This window comes from Etheostoma spectabile, chromosome 20, assembly GCF_008692095.1.
Source record: "Etheostoma spectabile isolate EspeVRDwgs_2016 chromosome 20, UIUC_Espe_1.0, whole genome shotgun sequence".
Classification (NCBI taxonomy): domain Eukaryota; kingdom Metazoa; phylum Chordata; class Actinopteri; order Perciformes; family Percidae; genus Etheostoma; species Etheostoma spectabile.
In genome coordinates this window covers 8,088,829-8,112,176 of record NC_045752.1, presented here as the reverse complement: position 1 = coordinate 8,112,176, position 23,348 = coordinate 8,088,829, and the positions used below count along the sequence as shown (strand labels likewise).

Sequence of the window (23,348 nt, the reverse complement as noted above, 5' to 3'; positions counted from 1 at the left end):
TCTCCCACCTACATACAGTAGAGGACTATAAGACGTATTTCTGCTTATATTTGTAGCGTTGTAGCTGTGTCCCCATTGAGAGGTAATTTATAAAGTATGGTTGATACAAAGGAAGAGAAACCATTTCAGAACCACAGATTGTAATTGGCTTTTGTGGGTTTCAGGTGGTTGTGTCCTGAAGAATCAGTCAGGCCAAACTCTGGAGTACTGTGCTAATCTGCTGGGTCTGGACCAGGATGATTTGCGTGTCAGCCTCACAACCAGAGTCATGCTTACTACAGCAGGGGGCGCCAAAGGAACAGTTATCAAGTAAGGACAACAGTAGTCTTGAAAGCGCTTCAAAGACCTGTGACTTTTTTTACAATTTTTTTTGTTGGTGAAATTTCTTCAGACGTCACTGTCACAGTGAATGACAACTGAACTCTGTGTGAAGGCAGTGAATCCATGATAGTTCTTGAAATATCTCACAATCCTAGACAGATTAACTAACTAGAACTGAATCAACATGGGCAGTGGCAGGGCAGTTGCTGCTGTACTGATTGGTACTGTCCTGCATTATGAAGTGAAATATTAAAATGTTCTATATTGTGCAAGTCGATGTGATTAAATCCTGATATTGAATCAAGCCTTTTATTTTAAGTGATCTGTGTCACTGTCTAAATTACTCACAGTAAACCCCAGGCACATAACACAAATGTAGAAGGAGGGTGTTGTGACTTCTTTCAGGTTAAGAAGAGAATGAAGTGCAGCATTACTGGCACTGCTCGTCTGTACTTTGGTGATGATGTGGTGTTTGAGTGATGGGACCAGGTTTGATACATGAATATTTCAGGAGGGCCAGATGCTGGCCTGGCCTGGAAGTGTTTTCTCCACATAAATAATGCAGCTTGTATCTGAGGAGGCAGGGGGGCATGGACACAGAACAGTAAAGGCTTGGTGTTTTGGGAGGAGGTGGAGCGAAAGGGGCCTGGCTTTGTCTTTAAGCCCCAGACGGATAAACCCTACCCCCGCCAGGTTGAGGGTTACAGGGAAGGGTGGTGGATGTGACGGTATAATGCAGCCTCTTACTAGTGTGCATATTAAACATTGAAATGGATGCAAGTCACTGAGATGAATTGTAAGGATCTCATGTGCTTTTTAAGATTTCCCAAATGTAACATAGTGAAATGGAGAAAAGATTGCCTATTCTCTGGCTGAATAGGGTACCTTAGCTTTGGCATAGATAGACTATTACCTTTTGTAATGGATGAGTTTGTGTTTTTTTCCTATGAGGACTGGGTAGGTTGAATATCCAAAGAAAAAGTGGGTAATGATCTATCATAACAAGGGATAGACCTTTTCATTTAAAATTCCCCTTCTTCCCAGCTGGGACAGGTAAGTTGAACTTTGGGCCACTGTGGAGCTGCACTCTGTCCATACAGTCAACCCCTCTGTTAATAATTTAAAAATAAATTGTGTTAAAGCGCCATTAGAGAGTCAAGTAGAGTTCAAGGTTCATATTTTAGTTTTAATACCTCATCGTTGGCTCAGAAACCCTCTTTTTAAAATGATTGCCTAACTTGACTATAGAGATCAAAAGGGGATCTATGCGGCAAAAAGGTGTCACGTCAACACAGTTAAAGTTTTGCTGCCACATGAAAATTGGGTTGATTCGGGAAAAAAAAAAAAGAGAGGTTTAATAAGAGACTAGCATGTCCCAGTTTCAGACTGGCTCTCACTGCCCCACTTTGTGTGTCCCTGCAGGGTGCCTCTAAAGGTTGAACAAGCAAACAATGCCCGCGATGCCCTGGCCAAGGCAGTGTACAGCCGCCTCTTCGACCATGTTGTTAAACGAGTAAACCAGTGTTTCCCCTTCAAGACTTCCTCCAACTTCATCGGGGTGTTGGACATTGCTGGGTTTGGTAATAGAAGGCAGTTAGTGTTCAATGAAATGTGGAAGTGTCAATGAAACTTACATACATACGTACAATGTGTAGATTTAGCATAACATGACTGATAACATATTAAAATAAAAAAATAAAAAAAATATTAATAAAAGCATAGACATATATGGAAATATACATTTCTGAAATTTCACAGACTGCATTTAGCTAATTTTGTCATTGGTTTGTTTAGAATTCAGTTCACTAGAGAAACCCTGGTCTGGGCAGCATGTTTCTTAATATGAGTACCCTAATGCATACACACCCACTTCATTACCAGGGCTCTTGCTTGAGAATTAATTTCCCCCGACTACATAATTAACACCGGCTTTGCAAAGATGTTCATTTTCTGAAAATTAATTGAAATATATGATTTTTTTTTCTGTATCTTCTTTTGTTTTCCCTTCTCTTAGAGTATTTTGAACACAACAGCTTTGAGCAGTTCTGTATCAATTACTGCAATGAGAAACTGCAGCAGTTCTTCAACGAGCGTATTTTGAAAGAGGTGGGTGAGCAACGTGTTAACACACATGATTTGGTGTGGTTTACTTCTTTATCCTGGGAAACGTGCCCTGTGATGTCACTCACAAACCAAACTCACTGACTCTTTCCTAAGCAAGGAGGAAGTGGTTGGCACACTAAGCTTTTTCTGTCTTTGTCATCTCCATTTTCTCCCTTATATTTTCACACTATGTCTCCTGCGCTCTCTCCTTCGAATGCTAATTTCTCAGGGGACGTGATGAGACGTGTTTCTCTCTTGTGATCTCTTAACGTTATTCCCTTCCAAGGTCTCTAATTAAGGTGCCACAATTCTGGTTTAAGCCTCTTTTTCATTATTTAAATCATGTATTGTTGTTGGTTTGCTCTTTATTGTTTATTGCTTTTTGAGGTGGATGATGTTCTGAAACCACTCAGAAATAGTATCATTTTATATCAACACTTTTTTTCTTTTTCTTTTTTTACAGTTTTTAGTTTAGATTTTTGACATTTGGCCTTTTCTGTGCAGGAGCAAGAGCTCTATCAAAGGGAAGGCCTGGGAGTTAATGAGGTGCATTATGTCGACAACCAGGACTGCATAGGTAAGATGGATGTTATCTTCACTCAAGGCAACCTGTTGATCCCCAAACTTTGCAGCTGTAACATTTCACTACTTCTCAGAAGTTTACTATTTACCTAAAAAATGTGGCTTTTAAAAATAAAAATATACTCAGCCTTGGATACTACAAAAAAAGTAAAAAACACAAAGCAGGACTGATAAGCTAATGAGATGTCTGACTTGAGCTGGTTTGAGACCGGAGCTGGTGTAGGAATGTGTGTAATATTATCTATTTGAATCTGCATCTTGGGTGATCTTTAGAAGTGAAAAACAGGACCATCAATTGACACTCAGGTGTACTGAGGTTGGTCGTTTATTTGGGCTATTTCTTGTGCTCTGGGCTACACAGCAGAGCAGCAAAAATACACCTGTTGTGGACAAAAATACAGAGATTGCATATCCATGTGTCTGAATGAAGCAAGCGTGATGAGTATTTGTAGGTTTTTTGGCCTCTTTTGTGCAACAGGAAGCCGACAAAATTACACCCCCTTGTTTTTGTTGTGTCTGTTCTCGAATGTATCCTCGAAATAATGGAACGAAGTAGTCAATGTATCAAGGTAAAGCAGTTTGATTAGTATTTCAAAGGCTGTGATTATGCAGGTGGAGGTTAACTGACAGCCGTGAATAACATTTATGACTTGCAAATGACCGTTTGGGTTTGGCCATTAATTCATTCATCAATCTTCACGATTTATGCACAGGTGCTTGTTCATGCAAATTCTTTTCTGGGGTCCTTGGCTATTAGATTATATTCCAAACAGCATGCTGCATGAATAATTCAGATATATGGCTAAATGAGCATCCTGATGAGCATGTTTTACGCCTTGAATATTCACATCCAGGAACAGTAAACAGTTGAAATTTCAAATAAATGGCATAAATCATGAACGCATCAAGACAAAACTAAATGTTTAGTGCTTTTATAACTTCTGTATAATTATGGCCACGGCTTCCCAACTCACCTCGGTAAATATCTTAATAAGAATTTGTGTGTTCTGTTGCACCTAAACCAGTCAAATATTTGATGTTTGGAAATATTGCCAGTTTTGTCAACTAACATGTAGCATCTTAGGCTTTATTTTTCATACTGGTGCTTCCCTGCACATTTTAGAGATGGACTTAAACATGAATGATAATAATCCACAGATATTAAGAAAGAAGCAAAGGCGCTTGTCTGTTACGAAAAATATACATAAAATGCCTTTAATGCATCTGACACATTCTAAATAGAAAAAGATAAAAGATGAGTGCCTTAGCTTCTTTCTTGATTTCTATTGGATTTGTTCATGCCCCCTACTAAAGAGCACTGCCTTTTTATTACTAATATAAGTTCCAAGAAGCTCTCCAATCAGTCCTTCCGTTCTCAATGAATCATAATAATGTTGCTGATGCACATATAATTGTTGTTTCCAGATCTAGTGGAAGCAAAGCTGGTGGGAATTCTGGACATTTTGGATGAAGAGAACCGTCTCCCTCAACCCAGCGACCAACACTTTGCACTGGCTGTTCACAGCAAGCATAAAGACCACTTCAGGCTGACGGTCAGACCTCTTAGCTGTGCTCTCCATTCCTCTCCCTCCCTCTCTCGCCTTTCACTATGTTTCCTATTCTCTCTCTCCTTCTGTCTCTGCTTTCTCTCCAGTATGCTGCTTTTATTCTCTTTTTTTTCCACAAAGTACTTTTGTGAGACCAGGCAGCGGTGTAACTGCACATTGGTTTTGTCATTGTGATCTTACTCTGTCTGTATTTTAAACCGCAGTGTTGTGAATGATGCACAGTCGTGATCCTTCCCTTTGTCTCTTTTGTCTTTTGTCCGTCACTCTCGCCCTGTATCTCTGCAAGCATGAAATCCTTTTAGAAATGTAGCCTTGACACTAATTCAATTTTAAGATTAGAGCTTGCTGCAGCCACACTCTATTGCAGGGAAAGGTTTTACTCAAATAAAGATTATTCCATACATTTAATAGAGTGAAAAACATTAATTGTAATCTAAAGTGCTTGAATATGCTGTGAGCTAACAATTCTGCTATCCAGTTTTACACTTTAACAATAATTTATTATGCTTCTTCTTGCTGATGAAGCAAACGGAGCTTAAACATGCTGGATTTCTGGGTTCCTTAACAATCCAAGAAATGATAATAGAGTTTGTGAGAATATATAATCCATAATTTCATACTTTTTTGCTGGATTTCACTGCACTGGAAAAGTTTCCTTCTTTAAACCAGCCTTCCTCACTCTCTCTCTCTCTCTGTTCGCTTGTGTCACTGCTGTAGAGGATGGATAGGATTGGAGTTAAGTCAATTTATATGTGTTTTAGATCTGACATTTAACACGATTAGCTTTCTTCCCCTCCTGCTTAGGTTCCCAGGAAGTCGAAGTTGACTATTCACAGGAATCTCCGGGATGACGAGGGCTTTATCGTCAGGCACTTTGCTGGAGCAGTCTGCTATGAAACTGTAATTAACTCAGATTTTATTAAATAGGGATGTTGGGGCTAGTTGGTATTCACAAAATCCAGTAATCAAGTAGAATATTGTGACAAATGTCACAATACATCTCTTACACGTATAAATAACTTGATTTGGTTATGTGTGTTGTATGCTGCAGGAATTAAGGCATTCTTCATTTGTTTTTTCATTTTGTTCATCTATATAAACGTTTGCCATTACATAAGGGTATGCATTTGCGTTTGTGTCCACAGAGTCGGTTTGTGGAAAAGAATAACGATGCCCTCCACATGTCCCTTGAGGGCTTAGTGTCCGAATCGAAAGACAAATTTGTTCGAGAGCTGTTTGAGAACTCAATCACCAACAAGGACTCCAAGCAAAAGGCGGGCAAACTGGGATTCATCAGCGTTGGCAACAAGTTCAAGGTCAGAGTTAATGTTAAAGGTTTGTTATTTTGGATTGTTAGACAAAGTCCTTTAACATAGCTATAATTGAATAATGCTTATTGTTAGTTTATGACAACACCTTTCAATTTCACTACCGCAAATAATAAAAAGCCAATACAATTTTTTGTTTCAATTCATGTTTCTCATTAATTCACTGAATTTTAACTCTAAGATGCAACAACTTGGTATTATTGTAAATTTGAATGTCTTTCATTGTGAAAGACATAAAAATGATACTCCTGACTCAGTAAAACAGGCTTTTCCTTTGTTTTGCCAAACTCTGCGACCTTTCAAAATGTGTGCTCTGTAGCCCCGTCTACCTGTCGTAAATCATTTGCGGGACAAATCAGACCCGCTCAAAGGCATTAATAAAAACTATATAAAAATAGAGTTCAATTCACTGTTAGTCTCGTTTACTGTTACATGTCATTTATGATCATCAGATGAAAAATCATACGGTTTCAGAAACATGTAAAAGTTACATATATAGTCAATTTAATTGAATACACTTTTGTATAGATTTTGCCCAACTGTTTAATACATAGTCCAAATTAAAGATGAATAACATAAAAATTATTGAATTGATATTTGGTTGTCAAGGAATTTTGCAAAATTATGTAGATGTACTTTTAAAATACAGAAATCTCCTGTGTAAAATTCAGTTCACAATACTCTTTTATCTTTTAGCTTTTTTTCCAACTTTTCTAACTCTAATCTCCAGACCTTCACCTTTTCTTTTCATTCCTCTTTCTCCTCCCTTCAGAGTTCCCCTGTCTTAGATTTCCACTAGTCTCCTACCTCTTTCCTCAGAGAAAACATTCTTTGGTGAATAAAGCTGGATGAAGTCAGCTTGAGGTATGAAAGAAAAGAGTTGGAAAACATGGCAAGTGAAAAGAAAATAAGAGACAGAAAGAATGAAACATTCTGGGTTTTACACACAAGTGTGTTGAGCAAGGCAAAAAATCCAAAACTTCTAGCTGTATATCTTATATTTCAGGTGCAACCAAAAAAATCTAACTCCAGCCTCAGATTTGAGACTTCTTTATGAATAATGTAGCTTTTTTTCTTTCATCACTAATGCACAAAACATGGACTCAGCACAAATATGATGCATGCGTTTCAAAAAACCTCAAATAGCCAGAATGTGTTAAATGGAGAGGAAATGTAGGACTAGTTGTCATTTTCTACAGTTGGAAACATGTTAAGATAAATATAATTTGTGAAAATGAGCATTCTGATAAATGTGATGTAAAAAAATAAAAGTGATTTGTCACAGTGCTAAACTGCTTTGGATCCTATTGGAAGGGTAGAGAGGGACTATGTTGTGTTGATTGCTAATTATCTGAGCGTACAAAAATGACGTTTCCCCCAAGGTTCCATTCTCAGGCCTCTTCTGTTATCTGCATGCTCCCTCGAGTGCAGGTCATAGAAAACAACAAGATATCTTTTCATAATTATGCAGACGACCCAGATTTATCTATCGATATCCCCAGGTGTTTGAGTTGGTGCATTGAACAAATCAATGAATGGATGTGCCAAATTATTACTGATTTTAATCTTTAATCCTATGCATATATCTTTTTATATTATTTTTTACCTTGTGTCTCTTGTATATCTTGTCTTAATGCCTTTCATGTTTTATGGAAAGCAATTTCCTTGTTGTTGAAAGATGCTATACAGATACATTTGCTTTGCCTTTAACTCTAGTTGCTCTCTTCTTTACCTGTGGCGAGGATGTGTGTCACCAAAACCTAATTTAAAATGTCTTTCTGGGCTACCTTTATCACAAACATTCAAAATAAATCACGAAACATTTCCTTTTGGTCTGCTTGCACACACAGACCCAGCTGAACCTGCTGCTGGAAAAACTTCGCAGTACTGTGAGTAATATGTCATCTTCATTGTATATTTTACTGTAAAGGTTTTTGCTTTTCTGCTCAAAATCAATAAGTAATTATTAATCTTTGTGTGCATAGGGCTCAAGTTTCATCCGCTGTGTAAAACCCAACCTGAAGATGGTCAGTCACAAGTTTGAGGGGGCTCTGATTCTCTCACAGTTGCAGTGCTCAGGTGGGTGCGAAAATGTACAGAATGTGTTATAGGGTTTTGAAAAATTTGTCATATTTACAACTTATCATTTTAAGGATGAGTAAATATACAAAAGATTACTAAAGATATCTTTACCCAAGGTAGCTCTACTGCTAATGGAGCAGGATGACCCCACTTACAGTCTATGTAATACAGGAGATGGACAACCATAGTCAGAATAATAATAATAAGATCATGATATGAATATAACATACCCAAGAACCTCAGAATTTACCTAAATATTGGACCTTTCTCTAAAAAGGAAAGGCTCTCAGTTTAGGGAATGCAGGATATGTAAATTTACATTTCTGCCTACTGCTTTCCACAAACGTTGAATTATATTAAACTGTTGTGACTGGAAAAACCTTTTGTAACATTTGATTTTTACTATATTTCAGTGCAGTTTGTCCTGGTTTGGCATACTGCACTGCACACTGTCATCTTGTTTTGGACAGTTTCGTTGTTAAATTATATAATTTTGACCTTTTTGAAAATGTTGTACCTGCACTTGGGTCCATGGACCATGATGGAAGTGGAAGTCTGTAATTTGCTTTATGTTGCTAATTTATGTATTTTGACATCAGTGCATACTGCTACTGTGATTGATGCCAAACAAGCTTTGTGAGTGTGATCACAATAAAGTGAAATTGTTTTTTCATGCAGGGACCCTCTCATGTAGAAATGCAATTCTCACGTGCACACACACAGATATTGACAAACAAATAAAAATAAAACTCACACACACACATAAACATTGATAAAGTACTTGTCAGGGATAAAACAGAGTACTGTATGCTGCATGTAAACTAACAGATTTTAGCTTGCTTGGTAGATTGTTAGTCATGTACATTTTATGGTGTACTTCAGAAGACCATTTTTTTCTTTTGTTGTGTTTTTTTCTTGATTAGGAATGGTGTCAGTGTTGGACCTGATGCAGGGGGGTTTCCCCTCCAGAGCCCCCTTCCACGAGCTCTACAACATGTATAAACAGTATATGCCTGACAAGCTCACACGCCTGAATCCAAGACTCTTCTGTAAGGTGGGATTACACAAATTGAATAGTTTTCTCCTTCTTGGGAGAAAAGCAAAGTGTACTGTTGGTTTAAGATAATTATTTTTATTGGTTTAAAATAAACACTGATGCATTTGGGAATGATTAGTTCCCCACATTCCTACAAAATATATTATTGCTGTGCCACTGAATGGGAGTTTGTCTCTCTAGGCTTTGTTCAAAGCTCTGGGACTAAATGACAATGACTTCAAGTTTGGATTGACCAGAGTTTTCTTCCGACCTGGAAAGGTACAGAGAAGTCAACATAATTGATTGTGCATTAATGTTGAAGGTCATTATGCAGGATTCAACAAATAGGCCTAATAGGTTAAACTTCAAGGATCATAGCTTGATTTGTGTGTTTGTGTACCTGCATCAGTTTGCTGAGTTTGACCAGATCATGAAGTCTGATCCAGAACACCTTGCAAACCTGCTGAAGAAAGTCAACCAGTGGTTGTTGTGCAGCTGCTGGAAGAAGGTCCAATGGTGCAGCCTGTCCGTCATCAAACGTGGGTTGAATCCACGGAACAACAGAGCTTGTGATGTGTGACTCAAGCAGACTCCATATAAGTATCTGCAGTGTAGCTTAGGAAAGATTTTGATTGTCATGAATTTCTATTTTGTCATTTCTCTTATGGTTGGTCTATAGTCTAACTTTGGTGTCCAGATCACCAATATGTAATTGTCTTTGCCTAGGTTAAGTCCTTTCAGAGACACTTCCTATAAAGTCATGAGTTAACTTCCATTTATTAGCACTTAGGCAATATACATCGTCAATATGCTTCATGGCCCGAGTCAGTCCTTTCTAGAGAGGTGACATTGGTAAAAACATGTTGGAGTCTCCAACATGCCTCCATAGCCACATCACATGAGTCTTCTACACAAAACTGCAAATTAAAAAAGAGCAAGTTATTTTGCTAGTTAAGCTATTTCTCAAACTAGTGGATAATCATGTATTTGATGCTTTGTCATTTCCTAACAGGTTATTATATAGCTTGGATAGCTTAATCACATTACTTGTTTTTACACTCATTCTGAATATTTAAAGCAGCAGCCTTGAGCAATATGAAATAGTACACTGAAAGCAGTTCCTTGAAGCATTACTCTGTGTTTCAAGTTATTGATATTCAGCATTTAATTAAGTGTTGGCTGGCTTCTCTTTATTTGTGTGAAAGCATCAAATGAAAGTGCTTTAGTTATAGCAGAACACTGCCTCTGCTTGACCACACATTTCTTGCATAAATGACCGGAGGACATTAATGTGCCTGGTGCTGGTCATTTATTTCCTTCAACACCTTACCTTATTATCGCTGTGTGTGTGTGTGTGTGTGTGTGTGTGTGTGTGTGTGTGTGTGTGTGTGTGTGTGTGTGTGTGTGTGTGTGTGTGTGTGTGTGTGTGTGTGTGTGTGTGTGTGTGTGTGTGTGTGTGAGTGTGAGTGTGAGTGTGTGTGTGTGTGTGTGTGTGTCGGTGAAGAAAGAAAGAATCATGCATAGCGGTCATACAATATTCTTCCCTACTTGTTTTTTGCCTGATGATCGATATTACTCATTATAGCAGTTTATACATAGCTGTAACATAATTAGCTAGAGCATAATTTAAGCTTTAACTTTTCAGTTAAATTTTTCTCATACCTGTCTGATACTTATCTTTTAATATATACCGTAGTTTGTTTTCATAATGTCTAAGAAGGGCATTGCTGAACTATTTCCATGGTATATCTGTTTTTTTTTAGATGAGCATATTCATGCACTGAAGAAGTATGTCAATTATGTTGGAGTTGGGAACGGCAATGATTTCAAATCTAGAAGTTGTGCATATACATATTTGTCTCCTTTAAGTATTTTCCTGGTTTTTTTCCTGGGCATAGTAAAGAAATGACAAATCACCACTATAAGTATTTTGATACATCCTCTTCCTTTTTTTCTCCTCATCTTCAACAGTTCGGAACAAGATGAGTTACAGAGCTCTGGCCTGCATTAAGATACAGAAAACTGTCCGCATGTGGTTGTGTAAGAGAAAGCACAGGCCACGGTGAGTCTCCTGTTGGTTCTTGTGCCCAGCACACATACGTTGCATTTTCCCTGTCTTTCTGTTTGTCCATGTACTATGCTTTTATCTTTTACCCTGTACTCTTTTGTGCTTTTTATTTAGACTGATTCACGCTTGGTTGGTTTTGATGGCTTTCCCATATTGTGCGTTTAGGATTTCAAATCAATCTAGAAAATCATCTGTGGAGAAATGACATTTTACTGCACTGCTTTGGGAAATACTGTATGTCCTGCTGTATTGGGTTGCATTTGGAAAAATTGCTCTTGTGAACCCAGCCATCCAGATGATGGGTTTTCAGATTCCGTTTTTGAGAATCAGATTTTGATTGTGATTGGCAGTCCAGTATGTGTACGGATGCATGAGGAAATGTTTTATACCAGGCCTCCACCCACACCTCCTTCATCCTCATTATAGTCAGGAAGCAGAGATGGGGGGTAAATTGGAACACAGTCACGCTGTTTCGGAAATATGAACAACAATTTTGCCAACTGTGAGGCAAATCCATACCTCTGATATTGGTCTGCTAGTCAAATGTGACTTCATACTATGATATGATCGTCAGGGTTTTCTCAAATTACATTTGATTGAAATAATTTATGTTTATGCCCTCGTGTCCAAAAATCCTCAAAAACGTTTTAGCGGAGGGGAACAGAGAGGGACTTAAAGGTATACATTTTTTGTAATATATAACTTAATAATTAACACAAGGACACAGGATTAGAACTGTTTCACTAATGCCTCAGTGGCACTTAATCACTTTTTTAGTATGTTCATCACCTCTTTTAAGCGGCTTTTTAACCTTTTTTTAATGACATTGTCATGTATAAATTTGCATTTTTTTCCTTCTCTCATAGCATTGATGGCATGGTAAAGGTTCGTAACCTGAAGAAACACATGGAGCGGGTCAACAAGGTGGTGAACGGGCTGAAGGAGGGCAAGCAGGAGATGGCCAAACAGGTTCAAGAGCTGGCTGGATCCATAGACACTCTGTTAGCAAAGATAAAGGTGAGTCTGTGTTCACTTCTTTCATATAACCCAAGGTGGGTTTTGCTCTTGTGATTTTTAAAGTAGCTCATTTCAACAGTTTTTCAGATACTTTGAGCATGATACAGTGTGAGCAATACAACATTTAGCTGTTCGCCTTTATATGTGTTGATCTTGGGGAAGATTTTTCAGAACACCTTCCTTGCTTTAGGCATGACTGCCTCAGATGTGTATGGTTCTCTACATTCACACCAGTAGCTCCCTGGCACAAGCAGTCTTCTCCTGTTCTACACTATGCCCTTTCCTAAGTGTGCTGTGCCCTTTTCTCACTCTGTCTATTTTACAATCAATATTTTCAATCACCTCAGGATAAAAAGAAGAGCTAGGTGAAGAAGAAATCCTCTCCTCTCCAATAATACAATTTGGAGGATCTGTTTTGCTAAATTATCAAACTTGGTTAGTGAAATCCCAGCTCTCCCTGAGCAATAAGCATCCATCTTATTGGACCCTGTAGGTATGGCAAATCATCACAAACACATTCACATGCTATCCAGACATCTTGGCACTGACTTCCAAATAGTGTTGGTTTTCTGTATGCAAGCAACAGGTATGATTAGAGTGCTCATAAGTTCCTAAAGTTATCCTGACTTATTCTGAAGCACCTTGCTCGCACACCCCAATCAGCCTCTCCCACTCTCTTCCTCTGTTAGCATATTAGCTATCCCATTGTTGACACTCATGGTGTACTGATTGCTCAGAAATTGCTCCTGGCACGGCGTTTCAGAATGAGTAATGCATGAGATGCCAATGGCTGTCATTCAGACTATACGTTGGGGACAAGACCTTGTCATCTTCCCTCCCTGTGCCACTGTTAGAGACTCACTCTAATGAATCTTCACAATACGGTGACCTCTTCTCCCCCTGCTGATTGTCTGACAAGTATAGTGGGGGATCGAGCATTTTGGCTGCAGTGTGCAAGTGACAGACACAGTGTCAGTCAGTGTCTTCCCTTGTTGCCACATGGGAAGGTTGTGCCATAGTAACAGTGGAGTATATGCCAAGTCAGGCTATAAGTGCACTCTTTGTCACTTCTAAAAAATGTTCCCTCCCCGTGAATAAAAGTAAACAAACTGACTCAAATTAAGAATATTCATCCTGATGGAATCTCATCAGTTTTTGTTGTTGATAAACCTGTTTTAGTAATATTATTAGTAGTAATAGTGTTCAAGGCAACCCATGGCTTTGAACTCCACTGAGGCGTATGGAAGAAGAGTTGGATAAAACATAAAAAAAGTGTTTCTTCACTTTGTGACCATCACTTGCCATTCTGATCTTTCTCTTGACCCCTAGGCCACAGTGATGACCTGGAAAGAGATAGACACAGAGTACCAGGGGCTGGTGAAACGCTCAGAGCAGCTGCTCTCCTCCATGCAAAAGAAGAAACAGGAGGAAGAAGAGAGCGAGAGGCTGAAACACATTGAGGAGGAGATGGAAAAAGAGAGGAAGACGAGGGAGAAGGAAGAGCAACGACGCAAACAGGAGGAAGACGACAGAAAACTGTAAGTGATGGCAGAGGGGGATTATCAAATGATAAAAGTTTAGAACTACAAGTTGTCTGTCAGTTTTAGTGAAGATTTTTTTTTCTCCAAACATTTAAGGAAATCCGAGATGGAGCTGAAGAGGAAGCAGGAGGAGGAGGATAGAAAAAAGAGAGAGGAGGAAGAGAAAGTAATACAGGTTTGGACCACTCTAAAAGGTCATATCTTTATATCTTGGTCTACTGTTGTACTCGCCTGCTTAAACTTATTAAGACTGGCATAAATGTAAGAAGATGACCTGGAATGCTCCCAAATTAGGTTGAATATCAAGTTGTGTGTATAATGTATATGTCTTTTTTAACTTTCTACTGTTGATATGTTTTATTTATTTTTAAGTGCATGTGAACTCATGGCTCCCTGCAGTCTCTTCTAAACTGTATGTTTATACCCAATGAGGGCACTGGCCCCTGCAGCAACTGAGTGCTCATACCCTGCCCTGCCATTATAATCTCATTAAAGCAAGATGATTTCCTAGACTTAATCCTAATCCTAGACTGAGCTGGACCTTTATTGGGTCAGTTCCTACAGTATAATGTGCAGTATTGTTTGTGGACAAATTACTCCTGTCATGGAATTATTATGGTTTCTTCCTATATTTCTAGGTCAGGGTCTGGGATGTTTTCTAAACGGTCCCTGATAGTAACAGCATACTAATAATTCAACTCCAAAGTAAATTTCATATCTCATGATGTTAATTTTTAAATACCATACTGAGCCCTCAAATGAATCCCATGGCTGTTAAGAATATACAGTAGTATGCAACATGTGTGTATTTTGGATTTAATGGGCAGCAGAAAAAAAACACACAACACCGTTGTTAAGGTTTTGTTTCCCCTCACTCTGCCTGCTCTCCACTCCAATGTCAACATTCATTTGGTCTCCCACGGAAACAGCCGGTTCACGGCATTGGTCAGATCCCTAGTGGATTGCCTGCAGAGTCTTGATTGATGATTCCAGTTCCTAACTCAACTCCCTTTATCGCCTTCCTATGTCTCATTATCATGCCTTTTACACTCATCTACACTATTGTCCATCTCTGCCTGTTTCACTCACAAACATTTCATTTGTCACAATCATTAATGTAATTGTTATTTCCTTATATTCTATAATTTTTCTCCTCTGGTCTTATCACTACACACACACATTTCTGTTACGCGTACATCACACCTTCTGTCCTTTTTATTCACCCAAGGCCAGTTGGACATTAGCATGCTGTCGTTATTTTTTCTTTCTCGTAGTGAGACAGCTGAGACCAGGCTGTCATAAGCCACATGTCTCAGGAGACTCTCTGCAAAGTTTGTTTATCCACTGCTCTCAGGCTCAAAGCTGCAGCAGTAAACCTTCTAAGGGTGTCTCCTATGACTTTCATGGCATATTATTCTGTGTTCTTTGCTATTTTCTGCTGTGTCAAAGGTTAGTCTGGCACTGTATCTTGCTCACTTCAAACTCTGTATGATGACGTATTTTAACCTAAACTATTTGTTGCACAACACCCAGTTTTACACTTTGCAGTCATTTTTTTTTCCTCCAAGATTCTCGTTTGACATTTGATTTAAGGAGTCGATGCATGTCATGGGTCCTATTCTGCAAACAATTAATTTTATTTGACTTTTTTGGAAAGAGAGAGAGTGCCTATTATGATTTGGGGGTTTAACACACAATCTGTGTAATAAAGCTATTTTGAGCAGAATGCATGCTGTCTATAAAACCAGCTTGCACTTGTTATAAAGCAGCTCAACTTTCAAAGTGAGGCCATCACAATTTCAAGTTTAGGTTCTCATGTTTCACACTGGCCATGTTTCACAGCTGCTGCTGGGTTGACCACCCTACAGTATAAATAATATATTGTTAACTGGAGAGGCATTCATATTTATAGCTCCTCAGAGAAAAGTATCCATTATGGACTTCATTAGTGGCCAGTATATAGGAGATGAATATATTTTAGATACACATACAGATATAGTCACATAGATATATTTATTGATTTATATACAGTATATACAGTGTATATATATAAATGCCCTCTAGGTGCCATTACTGCAATATTTGGGCTACTAAAGATAGTTATTTTCTGTAAAGTTAAAAAGGTTTTCATCTGGGTCAAATTTCTATAACAATGTCCCGACTGATTGTCGTTGAATGTTTGTCTGTTGTATGCCCTGTTTTGTATTGACATGTTACCATTAAAGCTTCATTAGCAACTCTACCCTCCGGATAAATATGTCTAATTAGGCTCAGGAACACGGATTGTTGTGAAGGGTCTGGCACACAGTGATTTTGACAGGATCTAGGTTTATGTACTGTAGATTTTACAAAGTCACATTAAAAGTGGTTTGTGTATGTTTGTGTTTACAGGCGGAGTTGGAGATTCAGCTGGCTGTGGAGCGTGAGGAGCAGGTCCAGCGCACCACCATAGTGGAGCAGGAGAGAAGAGACAGAGAGTTAGCCATGAGAATCGCTCAGAGTGAGGCAGAGCTCATCACTGAGGAGGGGCAGCTGGACGCAAGTCTGCGCAGGTATTCTATATGTGGACACAATGCACACCTTTTGATTTAGTATGCAGTGCAGAGTAAACAAGCAGTGTGAACAATAACCTGAACTGTATGTCTTAACCTCAGCATGCACGTGTAACTGCATTTTTTCTGTTGCTGTGTTTTCTCCCAGCGACGAGTCATTTTCAGAACTTCCTATCTCTTCATCCTCAGCCAGGGCCATGTAAGATATCGGCACTATAACTGCCCATGTCCAAGTCTACTTCCCACAAACAATAATCCTTCACTCCCCTGCCGTTTGTCTTATCCTCTAGTAGGACTACTCGTAGTCATACAGTAAATGTTTAAGCTCCCTAAAATAACTGCAAAAATAAACCAGCAATGCAAAGCCAATAAAAAAAAATCCTTTGCTTTTATGAAATCTTCAGTCAAATTTAGATGTTTGGTATGTGTTATTTTATGTGAATCTTATGAATCATAAGATATGTCATTTACTGAATAATTATGTGTGATAATTATCACGCACAAATGAAGGTGGCCCACCAAATCATAATTGACAGGTGCATCAGAATGTGCAACATGTGATCTCTGATATATCTCTGATCTTAATTGGCTCTGCATGACTCTTCATTTGATGAAGCTTGTCTGTGTCCTTTGCACAAGCTCATGAGCTTGACTGTCTGTGTGCTTGCCCTGACTCATACATTGAGTTGTTGTAAATCTGTTATGTCCTTTAAATACATGTATAGTTTATACCAACTTTAAACTGTATGATAATTTTATAGGAACCTTTGTTGTAGGTCAACTCACTTGTGTGGACCTCGAGCTTAAATATCAAGAATGAAATCAGTGGCTTTTAATTATGACATTATTTATTTTTTCTGACCTCTGCTATGAAATATGGAAAGTACAGTATAGTATTTATAATAGTACAAAATGGTACTTACGTATTTATTAGTGTTAACGTACAGCCCAATGTCATGGCAGTTCGTGAAATGGTCGACGTTATATAATCTATTGATTTGTGTACAGGTCACGTTAATGTCGTTATTTTCGTGTATGTTTTTTTTTTAATTTTTTAATTTTTAAGTAATGTACTGCATTTCAATGGGAAGCCTATTTTTTGATCACAGAACAAGCAAGTAGTATTGAAAAACCAAAAACCTGCGCAGGGAGGTTGGTTGGGGTGGTGGATGGGTCAAACAAACACAGGACTATCCCCCCGGATACTGGGGATTGCGTCTTGCGTGTTTCAGTTCCTTTCCGCGTTATTCTCTTCCTAACCACAACTGTCCCGTTGTTGTTCCCGGCGTGTGGCGTTTCATTTTCCTGTAGCCACAGAGACCGCAGATTGTGTCCCTGCGCCCGGGGATCGCGTGACCTGTACACAAATCAATAAATCAAAATAACGTGACCATTTCACAAACTGGCGTGAAACCAGCTTGTGACGTACTCTACTGTGTGTAAGAGAACCACGAGTAACAGGTTATGTACAGGAACACAATGCATAGTACTGTTCCCATGGTTACCTGCAGTTTAAAGTATCTTGAAAGTTAGCTGTGTTAAAAATCACTCCCTTGTTTCCTCATTCGTTATTCCCTATATAGTAGACACTCAGTAGTTTACTGGATTGCAGCTCGGAGTCATTTCGAACACCGCCACTATTCTCATTTAAGTACAGTAAGTCATGCAGACTTCATATTCCTAAATCTCCATCATAATTTGAACTGCACAGTGGAAATGGAATTGAATTCCCTTAACCCTACTCTGTGTTTAAAGCCTGCATGAGTCTTATCTACAGGTCCGGTGTGCACAGAATTACATTTGATCCAATAGTCTGTAATCTCGTCAGTGTTGGCTCAGGCATCCAGGGATCATGTTGGATGTCTCCTGCTATCGCTGTAAGTCAACTGCCCCCTGGAAACCCAAAGTTGGTCTGCTGCAAAAAAAAAGCACCAAAGGTCACGTGTGTTGCATGTGTGCACCACTGAGCTTAAACACATTAAAGCATGGGTGCTGTAGAAGTATACCACTTGCTGGCGTTTTAGCTAGATGACCACCTCCTTCCTTCTACATCCATTTTCGGTTCACCTATTGCCAAAAGCTAAGCCTTGGCTATCACTTCACTCTCCCGTCTTCTTTCCTGGCTACAGCAAAAAGAAAGCATCATCACCATCACACACTGGCCAGTTTGGCCATGAATCATCTTTGCAGTCAATATGATTTATAAATGGTGATCTGCCTGATGATTCGTAGATCGGTAATCCTCTTCTCTGAGACATTAGCCGCTATGCCGACTGTATATAGAGGAGGTAAATCCATTATTGAATTAGCAGCCTCAACTCAGCAGGGAAGCTGGAGACACAGCTGACACGAGCTCAGACGTGCTGAAACTCTGCAGCCCCAGTTTCAATTATATATTACAGTACTGCAGCATTTGCCTTTTATTTTTTAGTCATCTTTCATTCTGGTTAAAATAAGCCCGGGCAAAAACACTCAAAATGCCTGCAGAATTAAGTTGTAACATTAGAAGAGCTTTCCATCATTTTAAGTGGAGTTGAAACATTAGGTTACAATGATACAGACAGAGTCTGCTCTTCAGTTCCCCTGCTGACCGGTCTCTTATTTAATCAGCTGAGACAGTGAAGAGGGCTTGGAAAGAATTGAGGCATTTGTTTATATTTCTCGCTGAGGGCAAAAAATGTTTTTGTTTTTTTTAATAGTCACGGATTTTGTCTGCCATTGAAATTCCACATCTCACTACGATCCAGTCAAAATCTGTGTTTTAATGTTACGAAGTACAAATACATTATACATACAAATACAAAAAAATACATTACTGTACTCCAGTATAATTTTTAACATATCTGAATAACTTCAGATACGTAACAAATAACTTTGTTATTTACATCTCCAGAAACATTTACTTTCACTCCACTACATTTCCCCTAAGCATCTTAATTACTCGTTACTACAAAAAAAATCAGAAGAAAGGTTTTACAATGGAAAAAAGGTTTGGCGAATCGTTGCTCCTAGATTGCAAGTTAATGCACGCTCCATTGCAGTTGGTGATGCGATGCCTGTTTGTTGCCAAGCAAAAAAAAAAACATAGGCCAAAACTAAAGAAGAAAAGGAGTAAGCATAATAACTGATTGCGTCATGGAAGCACCTGCTGCAGGCTCTGCGGCCATGGTAACAGCCAATGACCACCCCAACAGTGGTGATGAAGATAATGTGTCACACCTTTGGCCATAAACAAAAACAATTTTTACTTTTACCTCTAATACTGAAAGGTGCACTACTACTACTACTCCCCCATGTTTTAGTAACTGTCACTACTAACCCCCACCCCTCCCCCAACCATCTTGTCTGTGATTGGCTGGAATGTGGTTTGTTGTGTATTGGTGCCTATCCTGTGCCCCTAGCCTTTGTTTGACATTTAAGACCCCTGTGTTGTCTCCTGAGACCGGGCTTTTTCACCGTGTGTTTAGAGGGCAGGCACCTAGTGGATCAAGGCGCGATACCTATCTGAGACAAAAATAAAATTGCGCTGAAACCATGTAGGAACTCATAGTGCACTTTAAGTACATTTATTATAAAAAAATTACTTTTGATACTTAAGTACAGTAAACATCCATCCATCCATTTTTGTCCGCTTATCCGGTATCGGGTTGCGGGGGCAGCAGCTCCAACAGTAAACATCAGATCATTTAAAGTGCTCATATTATGCTTTTTGGCTTTTTCCCTTGCCTTTATTGTGTTATATATCTTTTTTAGTGCATGTTTTAGGTTTACAAAGTAAAAAAGCCCAAAGTCCACCCCAGAGGGACTTACCATCTCCAACAGAAAACATTGTTCATAAACTGCTCAAAACAGCTTTATTGTTGTCTAGCCTTTACTTCCTTGACAAATGTGTGTGACTTTGTAACACACGTTATAATGGTTGCCTAGCTGCTAGTGTGGCACGCCCAAATACTCTGCTTCTAATTAGCTAGCAATGCTTACCTAACTACTGTGCATGTGTGACTCCCAAAAAAAAGATTGAATAGAAGTGTAATGCCTCACTTGGTAATAAAACAGAGAGCTCAACACACAGGGTGAAAAGAGGAGTTGCAGCAATGTGCAGTACAACCAAAATATGGTGTTTTTTGAAAATTAAACCATGTAAACCTATTTTTATATAACCACTAAATACAATTATGAACCTGTAAAGGAGCATAATATGAGCACTTTAAGACTTTTACTCAAATAACATTCTAAAATGTGACTTCTTTTTTTTTCTGGTAAGATACTTGTACTTTTACTCAGGTATTGCTTTCAAGACTGATCAAAATACATCAAATCAAATGTTGCTCTTACTACTGTGGTCCACAAGAGCGGTTTCTTCTTTTATTTAGAAGCTATCACTTCCCTGATTGTGAAATGATATTCAGCGTTGAAAAATAAGAAACCTAAAACGCTTATTCTCTGGTCACTCCCACCTTGTTACACTCTTACCTGTCTTCACCCTCACCTTCTTTTTCTTTTTTTTCTCCCTTTAACACACCGACGTTCATCTGTTCCTTGCTACAGGGGTCCTCAAGTGCAGGCAACCAAAGCTGCTGCTGGTGTGAAAAAGTATGACCTCAGCAAGTGGAAGTATGCTGAGCTGCGAGATGTCATCAACACTTCCTGTGGTGAGAAATCCCGAACAAGATAAGGATGATGCCATCTTTATCAACTAAACAGAGTGTGCATGCGGCTTTACAAACAGACCCAGGGGGAAGAGCTCTTAGTGAAATGCAACTATTTTCTTTCATTCCAAACGTATTGTACAGTTTTTTAGCCCCTAGATTAAATACTTCAGCAGCACATGTTTTGGCACCAAAAAACGTTTTTCATCTGCACTCTGTTTCATTTTTTTCTCTTTGTGATTGTTTTGAATAGCAAAAGTGAGTGTTGAAAAGCTGAGGCAGCTGTACAGAGTGTGAACACAAGATGGCTTGCCTAAAAAAAATCAATCCGAGGATGTTCCCTTCCCACAGCTGCTACGACTCATCAGCATGCGTTTTATTGGTGGAGAGAGAAAATTATTATTACTACAGCCCTTCCAAGTCATTCCCAGCCAACCCTCTACTCAGTCAGCATGCAAAGCAGATGCCTTTCTGCTTTCACACTTGTCAATGCCTTTTATCGTTGCCAGACTGTATACAGTACTCTGATCAATGCTGGGAACAGTGTGATTCCAAGGACATCTGGCTAATTTTGCTTTGGTGGGGAAACCAAAAAGCTGTGTTTGAAGTATTACTAATTATAGCCATATGTTCATTAAAAGAACTGTATGCTGTGAATGTTTTCTTTTATTTCATTAAAGGAAAGAAAACACAGTGTGAGCCCCTAAACACCTCATTATACTGTGTTATAGATATAATAAAGATGATTTTGATAAAGTTTTAGATTATCAAAATTAAACATGTTGAACAACTCATCTCCAATATAATGCTTCCCAAATGATTCCCCGGATGATTTTGGCTATTTTGCCTTTATCAGAGTGCCAGACTATTTCAACCAGAGTCCAGCTTCATATTGTAAAATGTGATATTGCAAGCTTAAAATGAACATTACCAGAAGCATCAAAATAAATTATTATAACAATAGGTTATGTACAGAATTGGACTTGAAAAACAAATGACATGTTGGGAAATTTCCTTGAGACCAGATAGGATGGAAGGGAATACCCTTGTTCTATATCTGTGGAAATACCTGTATGTTCCATATCTATTCCATAAATATTTGCATGTTATGGAGTTGTTTGAGTGCTCACTGTTGTCACGTTGTGTGGACAGATATTGAGCTGCTGGCGGCCTGCAGAGAGGAGTTCCACCGTCGTCTGAAGGTCTATCACGCATGGAAGTCCAAGAACAAGAAACGTACCGATGACGGAAGTGAACAGAGAGCTCCTAAATCTGTCACTGACTACGGTTAGTAGAGATTGTTCCCTGTATCACCCTCTTGCTCTAAATGAATATAATTGAATGCATCCTCTGTGGATACGAACATAAATCTGTGTATTCACAAACACAGCACACAAAAGTACATTTCATACATGCACACCTCACCCCTGGCACATCAAATTACAGGTGACAAATATTTATTTTCTCTCACTTTTGCCAATAGCTGTCATTAGCAGGAAATAATGACCTGCACAATCTGCGCAATCTCCTTGTGTTTCCTAACATTCAATTAGCCGACGAGACGCTAAGGCCTGAAAATGCAGCTGCATTCTGCCTGGCTCTGTCCAAAATATTTGTTCTAATTAGCAAGTAACTGCCATCCCTGCCTCTTCAAGTGCAGTAGCTGCTGATATGACAGCTCACTGCTTTGTCAACCAAGCATTTGGTCTGTGCCACAAACACACACACAAATGTTATTTTGCTGCTTTAAAGCTTACGGGTGCTCTGCATTTCCCTCCTTTTTTCATCTTGAAAACAAATATTAGGTTTGATGGGGGAATGGGCACAGTAGATTCTCTGTTGCTTTTACTTTCACTACATTTATTCACTTTTTCTTCTGATGTGATAGCTCCTGAAAGCCGTACTGGCAGAGCTTTGTTTGCCTTATGCTTAGATCCTGTTCTTGGTCTCTGCTGATGCAGCAGGGGTCATATCAAGCCATTTCATAAGAGGATAAAAGCTGCTTCACCTGTTTTTTCCATGTGATATTTACCTGGGCATTTCCTGGCTCCTTTTTCATCTCGTACATTTTGAAAGCTTTATACTTTGTTTTCTGCCCCACTCAGCTTGTTCTGTGCTGTTAGCAAAACATGGAAAAATGCGAGTATTATATGGTTATTTGGGACCAAATGTCAGATGCTTTGTTTTGAATGCTACTCTGGAGATAAACAACAATATAATGTTATCTTTTAATGATCACACTCCCACTGCAGCTGAACAGAACCCAGCTCCTCCGATGACGACCCAGCATCAGGAAGTGGCCATGAACCGCCAGCAGCGATATTTTCGCATTCCTTTCATCCGGCCAGCAGACCAGTACAAAGACCCGCAGAATAAAAAGAAGGGCTGGTGGTACGCCCATTTTGATGGGCCTTGGATAGCCAGACAGATGGAGCTTCACCCAGACAAACAACCTATTGTGTTGGTTGCAGGTGAGTCAGCAGCTTTTGCTTACATTTTCA

At 39.0% G+C, this 23,348-nt stretch overlaps 1 protein-coding gene across 4 annotated transcripts in view; it reads left to right on the top strand.

Moving 5' to 3' along the window:
• myo6b (myosin VIb) overlaps positions 1 to 23,348 on the top strand; it is a 39,282-nt gene that overhangs the window by 13,996 nt on the left and 1,938 nt on the right. For 2 of the 4 annotated variants that reach the window (XM_032500358.1, XM_032500357.1), the window contains 21 exons: positions 165 to 309; positions 1,744 to 1,901; positions 2,336 to 2,427; positions 2,929 to 3,001; positions 4,432 to 4,559; positions 5,379 to 5,474; positions 5,720 to 5,890; positions 7,753 to 7,791; positions 7,888 to 7,981; positions 8,908 to 9,038; positions 9,222 to 9,299; positions 9,430 to 9,559; positions 10,992 to 11,082; positions 11,955 to 12,105; positions 13,435 to 13,643; positions 13,743 to 13,821; positions 16,038 to 16,198; positions 16,347 to 16,397; positions 20,747 to 20,850; positions 22,000 to 22,134; positions 23,100 to 23,318. In XM_032500358.1, coding sequence (XP_032356249.1) covers positions 165 to 309; positions 1,744 to 1,901; positions 2,336 to 2,427; positions 2,929 to 3,001; positions 4,432 to 4,559; positions 5,379 to 5,474; positions 5,720 to 5,890; positions 7,753 to 7,791; positions 7,888 to 7,981; positions 8,908 to 9,038; positions 9,222 to 9,299; positions 9,430 to 9,559; positions 10,992 to 11,082; positions 11,955 to 12,105; positions 13,435 to 13,643; positions 13,743 to 13,821; positions 16,038 to 16,198; positions 16,347 to 16,397; positions 20,747 to 20,850; positions 22,000 to 22,134; positions 23,100 to 23,318 — 2,535 coding nt within the window. The remainder of the gene's footprint in view (positions 1 to 164; positions 310 to 1,743; positions 1,902 to 2,335; positions 2,428 to 2,928; positions 3,002 to 4,431; positions 4,560 to 5,378; positions 5,475 to 5,719; positions 5,891 to 7,752; positions 7,792 to 7,887; positions 7,982 to 8,907; positions 9,039 to 9,221; positions 9,300 to 9,429; positions 9,560 to 10,991; positions 11,083 to 11,954; positions 12,106 to 13,434; positions 13,644 to 13,742; positions 13,822 to 16,037; positions 16,199 to 16,346; positions 16,398 to 20,746; positions 20,851 to 21,999; positions 22,135 to 23,099; positions 23,319 to 23,348) is intronic. The other 2 variants (XM_032500360.1, XM_032500359.1) reach the window with 1 other exon arrangement.